At 38.6% G+C, this 14,015-nt stretch overlaps 5 protein-coding genes and 1 long non-coding RNA gene across 6 annotated transcripts; 4 read left to right on the top strand and 2 right to left on the bottom strand.

Moving 5' to 3' along the window:
- Positions 1-108: 108 nt before the first annotated feature.
- Positions 109-892, top strand: LOC108123414 (uncharacterized). Its single transcript, XM_017238540.3, has 2 exons — positions 109-618; positions 675-892. The coding sequence occupies exons 1-2, from the start codon at positions 293-295 to the stop codon at positions 799-801; spliced, it is 453 nt and encodes a 150-aa protein (XP_017094029.2). The 5' UTR covers positions 109-292; the 3' UTR covers positions 802-892.
- Positions 674-1,022, bottom strand: LOC138926078 (uncharacterized). The gene is made up of 2 exons (XR_011442417.1): positions 886-1,022; positions 674-804 (listed from the first exon to the last, which is right to left on the bottom strand). It is a non-coding gene; the product is annotated as an uncharacterized lncRNA (long non-coding RNA).
- LOC108123416 (uncharacterized) lies at positions 980-1,592 on the top strand. The gene is made up of 2 exons (XM_017238541.3): positions 980-1,301; positions 1,359-1,592. The coding sequence occupies exons 1-2, from the start codon at positions 1,045-1,047 to the stop codon at positions 1,489-1,491; spliced, it is 390 nt and encodes a 129-aa protein (XP_017094030.2). The 5' UTR covers positions 980-1,044; the 3' UTR covers positions 1,492-1,592.
- Positions 1,593-1,685: 93 nt separating this feature from the next.
- LOC108123400 (uncharacterized) lies at positions 1,686-2,087 on the top strand. Its single transcript, XM_017238524.3, has one exon. The coding sequence runs from the start codon at positions 1,736-1,738 to the stop codon at positions 1,919-1,921; it is 186 nt and encodes a 61-aa protein (XP_017094013.2). The 5' UTR covers positions 1,686-1,735; the 3' UTR covers positions 1,922-2,087.
- Positions 2,088-2,144: 57 nt separating this feature from the next.
- On the top strand, positions 2,145-2,865 carry LOC108123399 (uncharacterized). Its single transcript, XM_017238523.3, has 2 exons — positions 2,145-2,460; positions 2,533-2,865. Exons 1-2 carry the CDS (start codon positions 2,282-2,284, stop codon positions 2,813-2,815), a joined length of 462 nt encoding a protein of 153 aa, XP_017094012.2. The 5' UTR covers positions 2,145-2,281; the 3' UTR covers positions 2,816-2,865.
- On the bottom strand, positions 2,853-3,930 carry LOC108123398 (uncharacterized). The gene is made up of 2 exons (XM_017238521.3): positions 3,596-3,930; positions 2,853-3,539 (listed from the first exon to the last, which is right to left on the bottom strand). The coding sequence occupies exons 1-2, from the start codon at positions 3,858-3,860 to the stop codon at positions 3,010-3,012; spliced, it is 795 nt and encodes a 264-aa protein (XP_017094010.2). The 5' UTR covers positions 3,861-3,930; the 3' UTR covers positions 2,853-3,009.
- Between the last annotated feature and the right edge of the window lie 10,085 nt (positions 3,931-14,015).

The following is a 14,015-nucleotide window of genomic DNA, read 5'->3' as shown; positions in this document are numbered from 1 at the left end:
CTTTTCCAATAAGCAATAATGTGTTTTTTATAACACATTCAATGTGGTCTCTATACTTTTATTGAAGAAACAAATATTCGCAGAATGTTTGGCTGTTGATCTGGTTCTGGTTGAGGGGCTTCCAAAATATTTGTATTAGTAACCGCCGATGACATCATGGGTCCATGGCCAAACACAAACCCATGCCATTGTGTTCTCAATTGGCCACTCTCTTAGCTCTCTGCTCTGACTCTGGCAGCTCTCTTGGTTGGGGCTCCATCAGTTCTGGCGGAGATCACAAAGATCAGATACCATGGAGCAGCAGGTAGAGAGACTGCGTGTGAGGTTGGTGCCCGCCAACACGCCGGAGGATCGTTCAAGGAACATCATTGCGAATGTAGTGCTGGAGGACGGGCCTGTGCCCTTTATCGATGAGCAGGCGGCGGAAAAGGTGACACTGCTGCCACAGGAGGCAGCAGGCCCTACTGCTACTGTCCAACATCCACGAATCCGGTACTATGCCGTGGGTCCTTCCACCTACAAGTTACTGTGCCCACTTTGTCGGGAGCGGAGTGAGGCAGCTGTGATGAGGGCTGCCAGCTGGAAAGATGCCACTTGCTGTCTTAGTTTGGTTTCTTGGTAGGGATTGGATTTGGTAGATATCTTGACCCACTTTTGATACTTCTATCTTGCAGCATCTTCCCTCTTTTCTGGATCTGCTGTGTGTGCACCTGGTGTGGATGCAACCGTGAGTGGACCACCAAGGGTATCTACTGCAGTTCGTGCGGCGGCAAAGTGGGAGTCCAGCGCAAGGCCAAATAGATTCTAATTAAAATGATATTAATGCCAAAAAAAATGTATCTGATAAATAATTCTATTACGGATCTAATTAAATTAAAAACATACCGTAAATCAATTCCCTCTCTATTGTAGGGAGGCTCTTTGAGATATAGATACTTCTCTCTTAGTATCTCTTTTTTTGGGGCCACCCAGTGTAGTCTCTTCAAGAATCCAAACAGGTTGTCTGTTTGCCATTCCGAGTTTCGCTTTCAGTTGGATCGGATCATGACGACGACGCCGGAACAGGAAAAGGAGCTGGAGAAGCAGGCTCGGGAGCGGGCTGCCAAAGCATTGGAGGATAAAAAGGACCGCAAGATCTACAGCAACTTTGCCACGCCCCTGCCCGGCACTTTCCTCAACCTGCCCCATGAAGCGGTGGAAATCAAGTGCCCCGCCTGCGGCATCAAGGATAAGAGTGTCGTCCAAAACGATCTGAAGTGGTGGGCCTCAGAAATAAACCGGATTGTTGGCTGCCTTTTTGTGTAGGTTTCTCAAGCATTCCCTTTCCGGAAAATATTTTTAAATATCCTTTGTTTCAGGACCTGCTGCTGTTGCTTCTGCTTCGACTACTATATGCCCTGCAAGCAAACCGATCGCAGCCATTATTGCGGCAACTGTGGCTGTTACTTTGGCCGCTCCATGAAGAGAAGACAGCCTCTCGAAATAAAGTAGAGAATTATTCATTTTATAAAAAATATATCTATATATTTCAAAAACGCCAAATACACCCACCACCTGAAAAAAAAACATTGAAATAAAAATAAAACCTCAAATGATCGCATTCTCTCTTGGAAGCTCTCTCGGGTTGATACTCTTCTTTTGATTAAATATGTTTGCCAATTTAATAGCCTTTATTTCTCTTTGGTTGCCGTAGTCTTTGTTTGTCTCTTGATCGATCCACATCTTCTGCTCCGACATGGCCCAGAATCCCCAAGCCCTGTACTTTGCCGTGGGTCCTGGCAAAAACGAAATTACTTGTCCCTACTGCCAGGCGAAGGCCAAGACCCGAGTGGTGCGATCGTGGCGGAGTTTTTGCACCAAACGGCACCACTGTGGTGCCTGTGGGGAGTACCTGGGCGTCTACCGCCGCCCACAGCTGTAAACCATCATATGGGCTGCCGGAGAATCATCACAACCACATCACCACACAGTGAAAAGTCTCAGAAAATGGGTCATTAATTGGATACATGGAAGAATCTTAAAGTTGCCAAAAGTTAATATTTATTAAAAATAAAAAAAAAAAATTATTAAATGCCAAGTACTGTCAATTTTTAAGTATTGGGATTTTTTTCTGTGTACTAATGGAATTTCGTAATTAAATTCTTTCGCATTAGCTGGAGAGCCAGGCGGAGACTCCCCTAGAGAATAAGAGAACCTGTCAGAGAGTGATCTATAATTTTTCCCACCCAAGATCTCTTGAATTAGTTTTCGCTTTCAGTCACGATTTAGAATTCACAACACAATGACCGTTGAAGAGCCGCAAATTGTGGCAATCAGTGTCAGCCACAAACAGCAGATCGGTTACCTGAAAGATGAGTCCACCTGGATCCATTGTCCTTCCTGTGAAAAGTTTGGCATGAGTGTGATCCAACTGGAGACGGTTACCTGTTTGCAAAAGTTTTTAGAACTCACAAATCTTTGGTTTGTTTTTTTTTTTCAAAATTACAAACATTTCTCAATAATTTTGTAATTTTGTTTTTTTTTGTTTTTTAGCAAAAAATGGTCTGGCCGCCAGGATATTAACCACTATTGCTCACACTGCGGATGCTATATTGGAAGATTTGTTTCCATAAATTGCTCGGAAAGATGTATTTCAAAATCGGCCCGTCGACAGGCGGCTGTTGATGAAATGACACTGAAACAAAAACCAAAGGATTGTGCCGAAAGGGCCCAGAAGTCCAGGGAGAAGATTTTGGCCGAAAGGGAAAGAAAACGCGCCCAAAAGGCAGCCAAGGATTTGCAGAAAACAGAAACACAAATCGCAGTTCATCAGTAAAATATTTAAAAATAAATCTTAAATAAAACTGTAATACTTTTGATACCAAATATTAGTAAATTTATTTAATTTTCATACTATTACAAAGTACAATCAACAAATGGTTTTTGCCTCGACTACACTAAAGCTTTAGGAAAGCTTTCCTCATTAATTCACACATATAATTTAAATAAAGTATAAAGAGTTTCCTAACATTACTTGGGGCAATTATCGGAAGGAGGGGGCGTGGCCGCTTTTCCGCAGGATACGAACTCTCGACTTGGTTTAACACAATTAGTCTCCCGATCGTAGAGGCCAAGGAAAGCTCGACAGTTGGAGCAGTACAGGTACTCCCGGTTGTCCGGCGAAAGAAGGCATGGTAGGAAGCACAGGGGCCAGCAAGACACGATACAGGCGACACAACATCCGGTGCTCACCATCTCCGAGGACGACTTTACTAGGGGCCGGCGACAGCATCCGCACCTTGGACAGAAAATAAATCCATCCGTCGGTGTCCATCGGTTTATGGTCGTCTTGTAGCGATTCAAGCGAACCTTATCCAATGGAAGGTCAGAAGTCTCGGCGCCCGGAGAGATCTCCTTAAATGAGGTCTGACTGCGATCGTCGGACTTGGGGTCCCCACTTCCTGTTACACTATACGTCGCAGAGTTAGCCTTCTTTCCAGTTTCTGAAGAGTTTGCCTTCTTTGCTTTATCTGAAGAGCTAGCCTTCTTTTTGGCCATATCTGAAATGAATCCAATTAACCAAGAGCGATAAGAATTTAGTAGCGGACTTTCTTACATTTCTCAGCCTCATCGGCCATCTGCGATTCGGATAAGCCGGTCATCTTGCTGATCTGGGACAATCGCTCCTCACTGATCCCATGCTCCGCTGCCAACTTATGCAGATTCTTGATCTTCTCTCCGCCCAATTCCATTATTTCCGGATGATCCTCCTCAATGTGGCGGATAATTCCGTTTGAGTCGTACCGGGAACAATGGATCTTTTTCATGCAGTGAAGGCACCGCAAGCACTGCATATCAGGTTGTGGACATGACATGTACATGGTTAGCTTGTTTTTGATGTTATTTCAAATGCCTAAAATGTGTGATGGAGTGTGACAGAAATTTCTAGGTTGAAAAATCAAAAAAAAATTGAAAAATCGGGGTCGTAATTTTTGACTCAAAGTTTTGATTTAGATTGAAGGAGAATCGAACTACAAATCGTTTAAGGTATTCCTTCCAAGGATCGGATGGAAATTGGCCAAGATATGGACTTGGTTTGGGGCTAAAATGGAAATCCTGGATTTTGCAAGGGGTTCCATCAGAAAAATTTGAAAAATCTGGGTCGAAATTTTTGATTCAGCGTTTTGATTTAGATTGAAGGAGAATCGAACTACAAATCGTTTAAGGTATTCCTTCCAAGGATCGGATGGAAATTGGCCAAGATATGGACTTGGTTTGGGGCTAAAATGGAAATCCTGGATTTTGCAAGGGGTTCCATCAGAAAAATTTGAAAAATCTGGGTCGAAATTTTTGATTCAAGGTTTTGATTTAGATTGAAGGAGAATCGAACTACAAATCGTTTAAGGTATTCCTTCCAGGGATCGGATGGAAATTGGCCAAGATATGGACTTGGTTTGGGGTTAAAATGGAAATCCTGGATTTTGCAAGGGGTTCCATCAGAAAAATTTGAAAAATCTGGGTCGAAATTTTTGATTCAAGGTTTTGATTTAGATTGAAGGAGAATCGAACTACAAATCGTTTAAGGTATTCCTTCCAAGGATCGGATGGAAATTGGCCAAGATATGGACTTGGTTTGGGGCTAAAATGGAAATCCTGGATTTTGCAAGGGGTTCCATCAGAAAAATTTGAAAAATCTGGGTCGAAATTTTTTGTTCAAGGTTTTGATTTAGATTGATAAAGAATCGAACTACAAATCGTTTAAGGTATTCCTTCCAAGGATCGGATGGAAATTGGCCAAGAAGTGGACTTGGTTTGGGGCTAAAATGGAAATCCTAGATTTTGCAAGGGGTTCCATCAGAAAAATTTGAAAAATCTGGGTCGAAATTTTTGATTTAAGGTTTTGATTTTGATTGAAGGAAAATCGAACTACAAATCGTTTAAGGTATTCCTTCCAAGGATCGGATGGAAATTGGCCAAGATATGGACTTGGTTTGGGGCTAAAATGGAAATCCTAGATTTTGCAAGGGGTTCCATCAGAAAAATTTGAAAAATCTGGGTCGAAATTTTTGGTTCAAGGTTTTGATTTAGATTAATAAAGAATCGAACTACAAATCGTTTAAGGTATTCCTTCCAAGGATCGGATGGAAATTGGCCAAGATATGGACTTGGTTTGGGGCTAAAATGGAAATCCTGGATTTTGCAAGTGGTTCCATCAGAAATATTTGAAAAATCTGGGTCGGAATTTTTGATTCAAGGTTTTGATTTAGATTGAAGGAGAATCGAACTACAAATCGTTTAAGGTATTCCTTCCAAGGATCGGATGGAAATTGGCTAAGATATGGACTTGGTTTGGGGCTAAAATGGAAATCCTGGATTTTGCAAGGGGTTCCATCAGAAAAATTTGAAAAATCTGGGTCGAAATTTTTGATTCAAAGTTTTGATTTAGATTGAAGGAGAATCGAACTACAAATCGTTTAAGGTATTCCTTCCAAGGATCGGATGGAAATTGGCTAAGATATGGACTTGGTTTGGGGCTAAAATGGAAATCCTGGATTTTGCAAGGGGTTCCATCAGAAAAATTTGAAAAATCTGGGTCGAAATTTTTGATTCAAGGTTTTGATTTAGATTGAAGGAGAATCGAACTACAAATCGTTTAAGGTATTCCTTCCAAGGATCGGATGGAAATTGGCCAAGATATGGACTTGGTTTGGGGCTAAAATGGAAATCCTGGATTTTGCAAGGGTTCCATCAGAAAAATTTGAAAAATCTGGGTCGAAATTTTTGATTCAAGGTTTTGATTTAGATTGAAGGAGAATCGAACTACAAATCGTTTAAGGTATTCCTTCCAAGGATCGGATGGAAATTGGCTAAGATATGGACTTGGTTTGGGGCTAAAATGGAAATCCTGGATTTTGCAAGGGGTTCCATCAGAAAAATTTGAAAAATCTGGGTCGAAATTTTTGATTCAAGGTTTTGATTTAGATTGAAGGAGAATCGAACTACAAATCGTTTAAGGTATTCCTTCCAAGGATCGGATGGAAATTGGCCAAGATATGGACTTGGTTTGGGGCTAAAATGGAAATCCTGGATTTTGCAAGGGGTTCCATCAGAAAAATTTGAGAAATCTGGGTCGAAATTTTTGATTCAAAGTTTTGATTTAGATTGAAGGAGAATCGAACTACAAATCGTTTAAGGTATTCCTTCCAAGGATCGGATAGAAATTGGCTAAGATATGGACTTGGTTTGGGGCTAAAATGGAAATCCTGGATTTTGCAAGGGGTTCCATCAGAAAAATTTGAAAAATCTGGGTCGAAATTTTTGATTCAAGGTTTTGATTTAGATTGAAGGAGAATCGAACTACAAATCGTTTAAGGTATTCCTTCCAAGGATCGGATGGAAATTGGCCAAGATATGGACTTGGTTTGGGGCTAAAATGGAAATCCTGGATTTTGCAAGGGTTCCATCAGAAAAATTTGAAAAATCTGGGTCGAAATTTTTGATTCAAGGTTTTGATTTAGATTGAAGGAGAATCGAACTACAAATCGTTTAAGGTATTCCTTCCAAGGATCGGATGGAAATTGGCCAAGATATGGACTTGGTTTGGGGCTAAAATGGAAATCCTGGATTTTGCAAGGGGTTCCATCAGAAAAATTTAAAAAATCTGGGTCGAAATTTTTGATTCAAAGTTTTGATTTAGATTGAAGGAGAATCGAACTACAAATCGTTTAAGGTATTCCTTCCAAGGATCGGATGGAAATTGGCCAAGATATGGACTTGGTTTGGGGTTAAAATGGAAATCCTGGATTTTGCAAGGGGTTCCATCAGAAAAATTTGAAAAATCTGGGTCGAAATTTTTGATTCAACGTTTTGATTTAGATTGAAGGAGAATCGAACTACAAATCGTTTAAGGTATTCCTTCCAAGGATCGGATGGAAATTGGCCAAGATATGGACTTGGTTTGGGGCTAAAATGGAAATCCTGGATTTTGCAAGGGGTTCCATCAGAAAAATTTGAGAAATCTGGGTCGAAGTTTTTGATTCAAGGTTTTGATTTAGATTGAAGGAGAATCGAACTACAAATCGTTTAAGGTATTCCTTCCAAGGATCGGATGGAAATTGGCCAAGATATGGACTTGGTTTGGGGCTAAAATGGAAATCCTGGATTTTGCAAGGGGTTCCATCAGAAAAATTTGAAAAATCTGGGTCGAAATTTTTTGTTCAAGGTTTTGATTTAGATTGATAAAGAATCGAACTACAAATCGTTTAAGGTATTCCTTCCAAGGATCGGATGGAAATTGGCCAAGATATGGACTTGGTTTGGGGCTAAAATGGAAATCCTAGATTTTGCAAGGGGTTCCATCAGAAAAATTTGAAAAATCTGGGTCGAAATTTTTGGTTCAAGGTTTTGATTTAGATTGATAAAGAATCGAACTACAAATCGTTTAAGGTATTCCTTCCAAGGATCGGATGGAAATTGGCCAAGATATGGACTTGGTTTGGGGCTAAAATGGAAATCCTGGATTTTGCAAGGGGTTCCATCAGAAAAATTTGAAAAATCTGGGTCGAAATTTTTTGTTCAAGGTTTTGATTTAGATTGATAAAGAATCGAACTACAAATCGTTTAAGGTATTCCTTCCAAGGATCGGATGGAAATTGGCCAAGATATGGACTTGGTTTGGGGCTAAAATGGAAATCCTAGATTTTGCAAGGGGTTCCATCAGAAAAATTTGAAAAATCTGGGTCGAAATTTTTGGTTCAAGGTTTTGATTTAGATTGATAAAGAATCGAACTACAAATCGTTTAAGGTATTCCTTCCAAGGATCGGATGGAAATTGGCCAAGATATGGACTTGGTTTGGGGCTAAAATGGAAATCCTGGATTTTGCAAGTGGTTCCATCAGAAATATTTGAAAAATCTGGGTCGGAATTTTTGATTCAAGGCTTTGATTTAGATTGGTTTAAGGTATTCCTTCCAAGGATCGGATGGAAATTGGCCAAGATATGGACTTGGTTTGGGGCTAAAATGGAAATCCTGGATTTTGCAAGGGGTTCCATCAGAAAAATTTGAAAAATCTGGGTCGAAATTTTTGATTCAAGGTTTTGATTTAGATTGAAGGAGAATCGAACTACAAATCGTTTAAGGTATTCCTTCCAAGGATCGGATGGAAATTGGCCAACATATGGACTTGGTTTGGGGCTAAAATGGAAATCCTGGATTTTGCAAGGGGTTCCATCAGAAAAATTTGAAAAATCTGGGTCGAAATTTTTGATTCAAGGTTTTGATTTAGATTGATAAAGAATCGAACTACAAATCGTTTAAGGTATTCCTTCCAAGGATCGGATGGAAATTGGCCAAGATATGGACTTGGTTTGGGGCTAAAATGGAAATCCTGGATTTTGCAAGTGGTTCCATCAGAAATATTTGAAAAATCTGGGTCGGAATTTTTGATTCAAGGCTTTGATTTAGATTGGTTTAAGGTATTCCTTCCAAGGATCGGATGGAAATTGGCCAAGATATGGACTTGGTATGGGGCTAAAATGGAAATCCTGGATTTTGCAAGGGGTTCCATCAGAAAAATTTGAAAAATCTGGGTCGAAATTTTTGATTCAAGGTTTTGATTTAGATTGATAAAGAATCGAACTACAAATCGTTTAAGGTATTCCTTCCAAGGATCGGATGGAAATTGGCCAAGATATGGACTTGGTTTGGGGCTAAAATGGAAATCCTGGATTTTGCAAGTGGTTCCATCAGAAATATTTGAAAAATCTGGGTCGGAATTTTTGATTCAAGGCTTTGATTTAGATTGAAGGAGAATCGAACTACAAATCGTTTAAGGTATTCCTTCCAAGGATCGGATGGAAATTGGCCAACATATGGACTTGGTTTGGGGCTAAAATGGAAATCCTAGATTTTGCAAGGGGTTCCATCAGAAAAATTTGAAAAATCTGGGTCGAAATTTTTGATTTAAGGTTTTGATTTTGATTGAAGGAAAATCGAACTACAAATCGTTTAAGGTATTCCTTCCAAGGATCGGATGGAAATTGGCCAAGATATGGACTTGGTTTGGGGCTAAAATGGAAATCCTAGATTTTGCAAGGGGTTCCATCAGAAAAATTTGAAAAATCTGGGTCGAAATTTTTGGTTCAAGGTTTTGATTTAGATTAATAAAGAATCGAACTACAAATCGTTTAAGGTATTCCTTCCAAGGATCGGATGGAAATTGGCCAAGATATGGACTTGGTTTGGGGCTAAAATGGAAATCCTGGATTTTGCAAGTGGTTCCATCAGAAATATTTGAAAAATCTGGGTCGGAATTTTTGATTCAAGGTTTTGATTTAGATTGAAGGAGAATCGAACTACAAATCGTTTAAGGTATTCCTTCCAAGGATCGGATGGAAATTGGCTAAGATATGGACTTGGTTTGGGGCTAAAATGGAAATCCTGGATTTTGCAAGGGGTTCCATCAGAAAAATTTGAAAAATCTGGGTCGAAATTTTTGATTCAAAGTTTTGATTTAGATTGAAGGAGAATCGAACTACAAATCGTTTAAGGTATTCCTTCCAAGGATCGGATGGAAATTGGCTAAGATATGGACTTGGTTTGGGGCTAAAATGGAAATCCTGGATTTTGCAAGGGGTTCCATCAGAAAAATTTGAAAAATCTGGGTCGAAATTTTTGATTCAAGGTTTTGATTTAGATTGAAGGAGAATCGAACTACAAATCGTTTAAGGTATTCCTTCCAAGGATCGGATGGAAATTGGCCAAGATATGGACTTGGTTTGGGGCTAAAATGGAAATCCTGGATTTTGCAAGGGTTCCATCAGAAAAATTTGAAAAATCTGGGTCGAAATTTTTGATTCAAGGTTTTGATTTAGATTGAAGGAGAATCGAACTACAAATCGTTTAAGGTATTCCTTCCAAGGATCGGATGGAAATTGGCCAAGATATGGACTTGGTTTGGGGCTAAAATGGAAATCCTGGATTTTGCAAGGGGTTCCATCAGAAAAATTTGAGAAATCTGGGTCGAAATTTTTGATTCAAAGTTTTGATTTAGATTGAAGGAGAATCGAACTACAAATCGTTTAAGGTATTCCTTCCAAGGATCGGATAGAAATTGGCTAAGATATGGACTTGGTTTGGGGCTAAAATGGAAATCCTGGATTTTGCAAGGGGTTCCATCAGAAAAATTTGAAAAATCTGGGTCGAAATTTTTGATTCAAGGTTTTGATTTAGATTGAAGGAGAATCGAACTACAAATCGTTTAAGGTATTCCTTCCAAGGATCGGATGGAAATTGGCCAAGATATGGACTTGGTTTGGGGCTAAAATGGAAATCCTGGATTTTGCAAGGGGTTCCATCAGAAAAATTTAAAAAATCTGGGTCGAAATTTTTGATTCAAAGTTTTGATTTAGATTGAAGGAGAATCGAACTACAAATCGTTTAAGGTATTCCTTCCAAGGATCGGATGGAAATTGGCCAAGATATGGACTTGGTTTGGGGTTAAAATGGAAATCCTGGATTTTGCAAGGGGTTCCATCAGAAAAATTTGAAAAATCTGGGTCGAAATTTTTGATTCAACGTTTTGATTTAGATTGAAGGAGAATCGAACTACAAATCGTTTAAGGTATTCCTTCCAAGGATCGGATGGAAATTGGCCAAGATATGGACTTGGTTTGGGGCTAAAATGGAAATCCTGGATTTTGCAAGGGGTTCCATCAGAAAAATTTGAGAAATCTGGGTCGAAGTTTTTGATTCAAGGTTTTGATTTAGATTGAAGGAGAATCGAACTACAAATCGTTTAAGGTATTCCTTCCAAGGATCGGATGGAAATTGGCCAAGATATGGACTTGGTTTGGGGCTAAAATGGAAATCCTGGATTTTGCAAGGGGTTCCATCAGAAAAATTTGAAAAATCTGGGTCGAAATTTTTTGTTCAAGGTTTTGATTTAGATTGATAAAGAATCGAACTACAAATCGTTTAAGGTATTCCTTCCAAGGATCGGATGGAAATTGGCCAAGATATGGACTTGGTTTGGGGCTAAAATGGAAATCCTAGATTTTGCAAGGGGTTCCATCAGAAAAATTTGAAAAATCTGGGTCGAAATTTTTGGTTCAAGGTTTTGATTTAGATTGATAAAGAATCGAACTACAAATCGTTTAAGGTATTCCTTCCAAGGATCGGATGGAAATTGGCCAAGATATGGACTTGGTTTGGGGCTAAAATGGAAATCCTGGATTTTGCAAGGGGTTCCATCAGAAAAATTTGAAAAATCTGGGTCGAAATTTTTTGTTCAAGGTTTTGATTTAGATTGATAAAGAATCGAACTACAAATCGTTTAAGGTATTCCTTCCAAGGATCGGATGGAAATTGGCCAAGATATGGACTTGGTTTGGGGCTAAAATGGAAATCCTAGATTTTGCAAGGGGTTCCATCAGAAAAATTTGAAAAATCTGGGTCGAAATTTTTGGTTCAAGGTTTTGATTTAGATTGATAAAGAATCGAACTACAAATCGTTTAAGGTATTCCTTCCAAGGATCGGATGGAAATTGGCCAAGATATGGACTTGGTTTGGGGCTAAAATGGAAATCCTGGATTTTGCAAGTGGTTCCATCAGAAATATTTGAAAAATCTGGGTCGGAATTTTTGATTCAAGGCTTTGATTTAGATTGGTTTAAGGTATTCCTTCCAAGGATCGGATGGAAATTGGCCAAGATATGGACTTGGTTTGGGGCTAAAATGGAAATCCTGGATTTTGCAAGTGGTTCCATCAGAAATATTTGAAAAATCTGGGTCGGAATTTTTGATTCAAGGCTTTGATTTAGATTGAAGGAGAATCGAACTACAAATCGTTTAAGGTATTCCTTCCAAGGATCGGATGGAAATTGGCCAAGATATGGACTTGGTTTGGGGCTAAAATGGAAATCCTGGATTTTGCAAGGGGTTCCATCAGAAAAATTTGAAAAATCTGGGTCGAAATTTTTGATTCAAGGTTTTGATTTAGATTGAAGGAGAATCGAACTACAAATCGTTTAAGGTATTCCTTCCAAGGATCGGATGGAAATTGGCCAAGATATGGACTTGGTTTGGGGCTAAAATGGAAATCCTGGATTTTGCAAGTGGTTCCATCAGAAAAATTTGAGAAATCTGGGTCGAAATTTTTGATTCAAGGTTTTGATTTAGATTGAAGGAGAATCGAACTACAAATCGTTTAAGGTATTCCTTCCAAGGATCGGATGGAAATTGGCCAACATATGGACTTGGTTTGGGGCTAAAATGGAAATCCTGGATTTTGCAAGGGGTTCCATCAGAAAAATTTGAAAAATCTGGGTCGAAATTTTTGGTTCAAGGTTTTGATTTAGACTGATAAAGAATCGAACTACAAATCGTTTAAGGTATTCCTTCCAAGGATCGGATGGAAATTGGCCAACATATGGACTTGGTTTGGGGCTAAAATGGAAATCCTGGATTTTATAAGGGGTTAGTTTAAAAAAAATTTTAAAAGTCTGGATTGAAATTTGTATTTAAAGATTTTGATGCAGACGGAAAAGAATGCAACTACAAATCATTAAAGGTCGAGGATCGGATGAAAATTGGGGCATTTTATATGACGTTCCATAAAAAAAAATTTTTAAAATCTGGATCGAGAATGTAGTTTTATGATTTCAGGATATTCAGGATCAGGATATTCATCTCAATTTTTCTCAGGGGGGAAATTGGCATTTTTTTGACCCATATGAACAGATTCTATCAACAGATACAACAAATTGGCATAAAATATAATTTCTTTTTATTCAAAGAATCTAAGCATTTTTTTATAGTTTAACAATCTACACACGATAAAAATAATGAAAATTAATAAAATAATGAAAATTTAGATAAAACTTAATCAGCAATTTGTACATCATTCTATTTCTTTATATATTTTTTAGGTGCTCCATCCTTCAAAGTCTTATTTTTATTCTGTGAGATCTGAGAATCTGTAGAGAATAATTTAAATGTTAGACTATAATTGTCATCTATACCATCTATAGTATAAACTTACTGTTTTTTACACCAGAAGTGAAGTTAGTCAAGATCTCGATTTTGCTTGATGGACTGCTAGGCTTGCACTTCACGTCGGTCATCTTAACAATATTTGGGTGAACTTTATTCATGTGTTCTACAAGTTTATCGACATCATTGCGGGCACACTTGATGACTCCCACACATAACAGACATTGAAGGCGTTGCAAGTCATTCAATTGATGGGACATATTTAGATGTTTTTATTATTGCGTTTCGAATTTCTGAATTGAAATCAAGTCAAGCTCAGTCAAGTGCTGAACCGATTGTGGCAAGAAACATTCGGGTTGCTAGGCTCATATGTGTATGGTTAGGCATAATAAATCATTCCCATTCTTAAAAGGCACGCATTAACCAACGAAGAATGATGAATGATAAATGGATTTCTTTTATTTGAATCCAACGATGGATTAATTACAAGGCGCCTAAAGATTATATTGCTTTTTGGAAGTTCGAAATCGCTGACATGTTAATTGTCGAAATTGGTTTTCGCATTTTCAATTTTAACTTTGAAACTACAGTGTGGGATGCTTTATTTGTAGATGATGTTTTGTGAAAAAACTCTTATAAAAATAACCATAACCATTTTATTTTTTGTATGTAAAATATACAAACATTTCCCATACACGAGCACTGTAGGGATTTATTTTATGCAGATGTGTGAACTGAAAAACCCTCGAAACATCAATCAGCTTACGTTGAGTGCGAACTTCTGGCCTTAATAAAGCAAGGACCAGCAGGTACCCAGAATGTTATTGTGCCTTATTTTTTGGGAGTAGGTGGTTTAGATGGAGTATCCCCCAACCCTTGGACTTATCGACTTAATCCAATCGCCTTCGAGCACCCTGTATCCATAATGCTCTTTGGCTGCGTCAACATTTTATTGTCAGTCATTTTCCAGCACCCCGGCGGCGGCGGCCACATCTCAGCCCCCCTGATTTCATCTTGTTTTTTTTTTGTTGAGGGCCCCAAATA

The sequence above is a fragment of the Drosophila bipectinata genome, chromosome 2R (genome assembly GCF_030179905.1).
Source record: "Drosophila bipectinata strain 14024-0381.07 chromosome 2R, DbipHiC1v2, whole genome shotgun sequence".
Taxonomy (NCBI): Eukaryota; Metazoa; Arthropoda; class Insecta; order Diptera; family Drosophilidae; genus Drosophila; species Drosophila bipectinata.
Note: the sequence above shows the minus strand (reverse complement) of the source record. Positions and strands in the feature narration are given on the sequence as shown.

Excerpts from the sequence above, each read along its gene's own strand:
- LOC108123414 (XM_017238540.3), top strand. The coding sequence starts at position 293 with ATGGAGCAGCAGGTAGAGAGACTGCGTGTGAGGTTGGTGCCCGCCAAC. Across the intron at positions 619-674 it reads TGTCTTAGTTTGGTTTCTTG|CATCTTCCCTCTTTTCTGGA; the intron begins GTAGGGATTGGA and ends TCTATCTTGCAG.
- LOC108123416 (XM_017238541.3), top strand. The coding sequence starts at position 1,045 with ATGACGACGACGCCGGAACAGGAAAAGGAGCTGGAGAAGCAGGCTCGG. Across the intron at positions 1,302-1,358 it reads ATTGTTGGCTGCCTTTTTGT|GACCTGCTGCTGTTGCTTCT; the intron begins GTAGGTTTCTCA and ends CCTTTGTTTCAG.
- LOC108123400 (XM_017238524.3), top strand. The coding sequence starts at position 1,736 with ATGGCCCAGAATCCCCAAGCCCTGTACTTTGCCGTGGGTCCTGGCAAA.
- LOC108123399 (XM_017238523.3), top strand. The coding sequence starts at position 2,282 with ATGACCGTTGAAGAGCCGCAAATTGTGGCAATCAGTGTCAGCCACAAA. Across the intron at positions 2,461-2,532 it reads TTAGAACTCACAAATCTTTG|CAAAAAATGGTCTGGCCGCC; the intron begins GTTTGTTTTTTT and ends TTTGTTTTTTAG.
- LOC108123398 (XM_017238521.3), bottom strand. The coding sequence starts at position 3,860 with ATGTACATGTCATGTCCACAACCTGATATGCAGTGCTTGCGGTGCCTT. Across the intron at positions 3,540-3,595 it reads GGCCGATGAGGCTGAGAAAT|ATATGGCCAAAAAGAAGGCT; the intron begins GTAAGAAAGTCC and ends GATTCATTTCAG.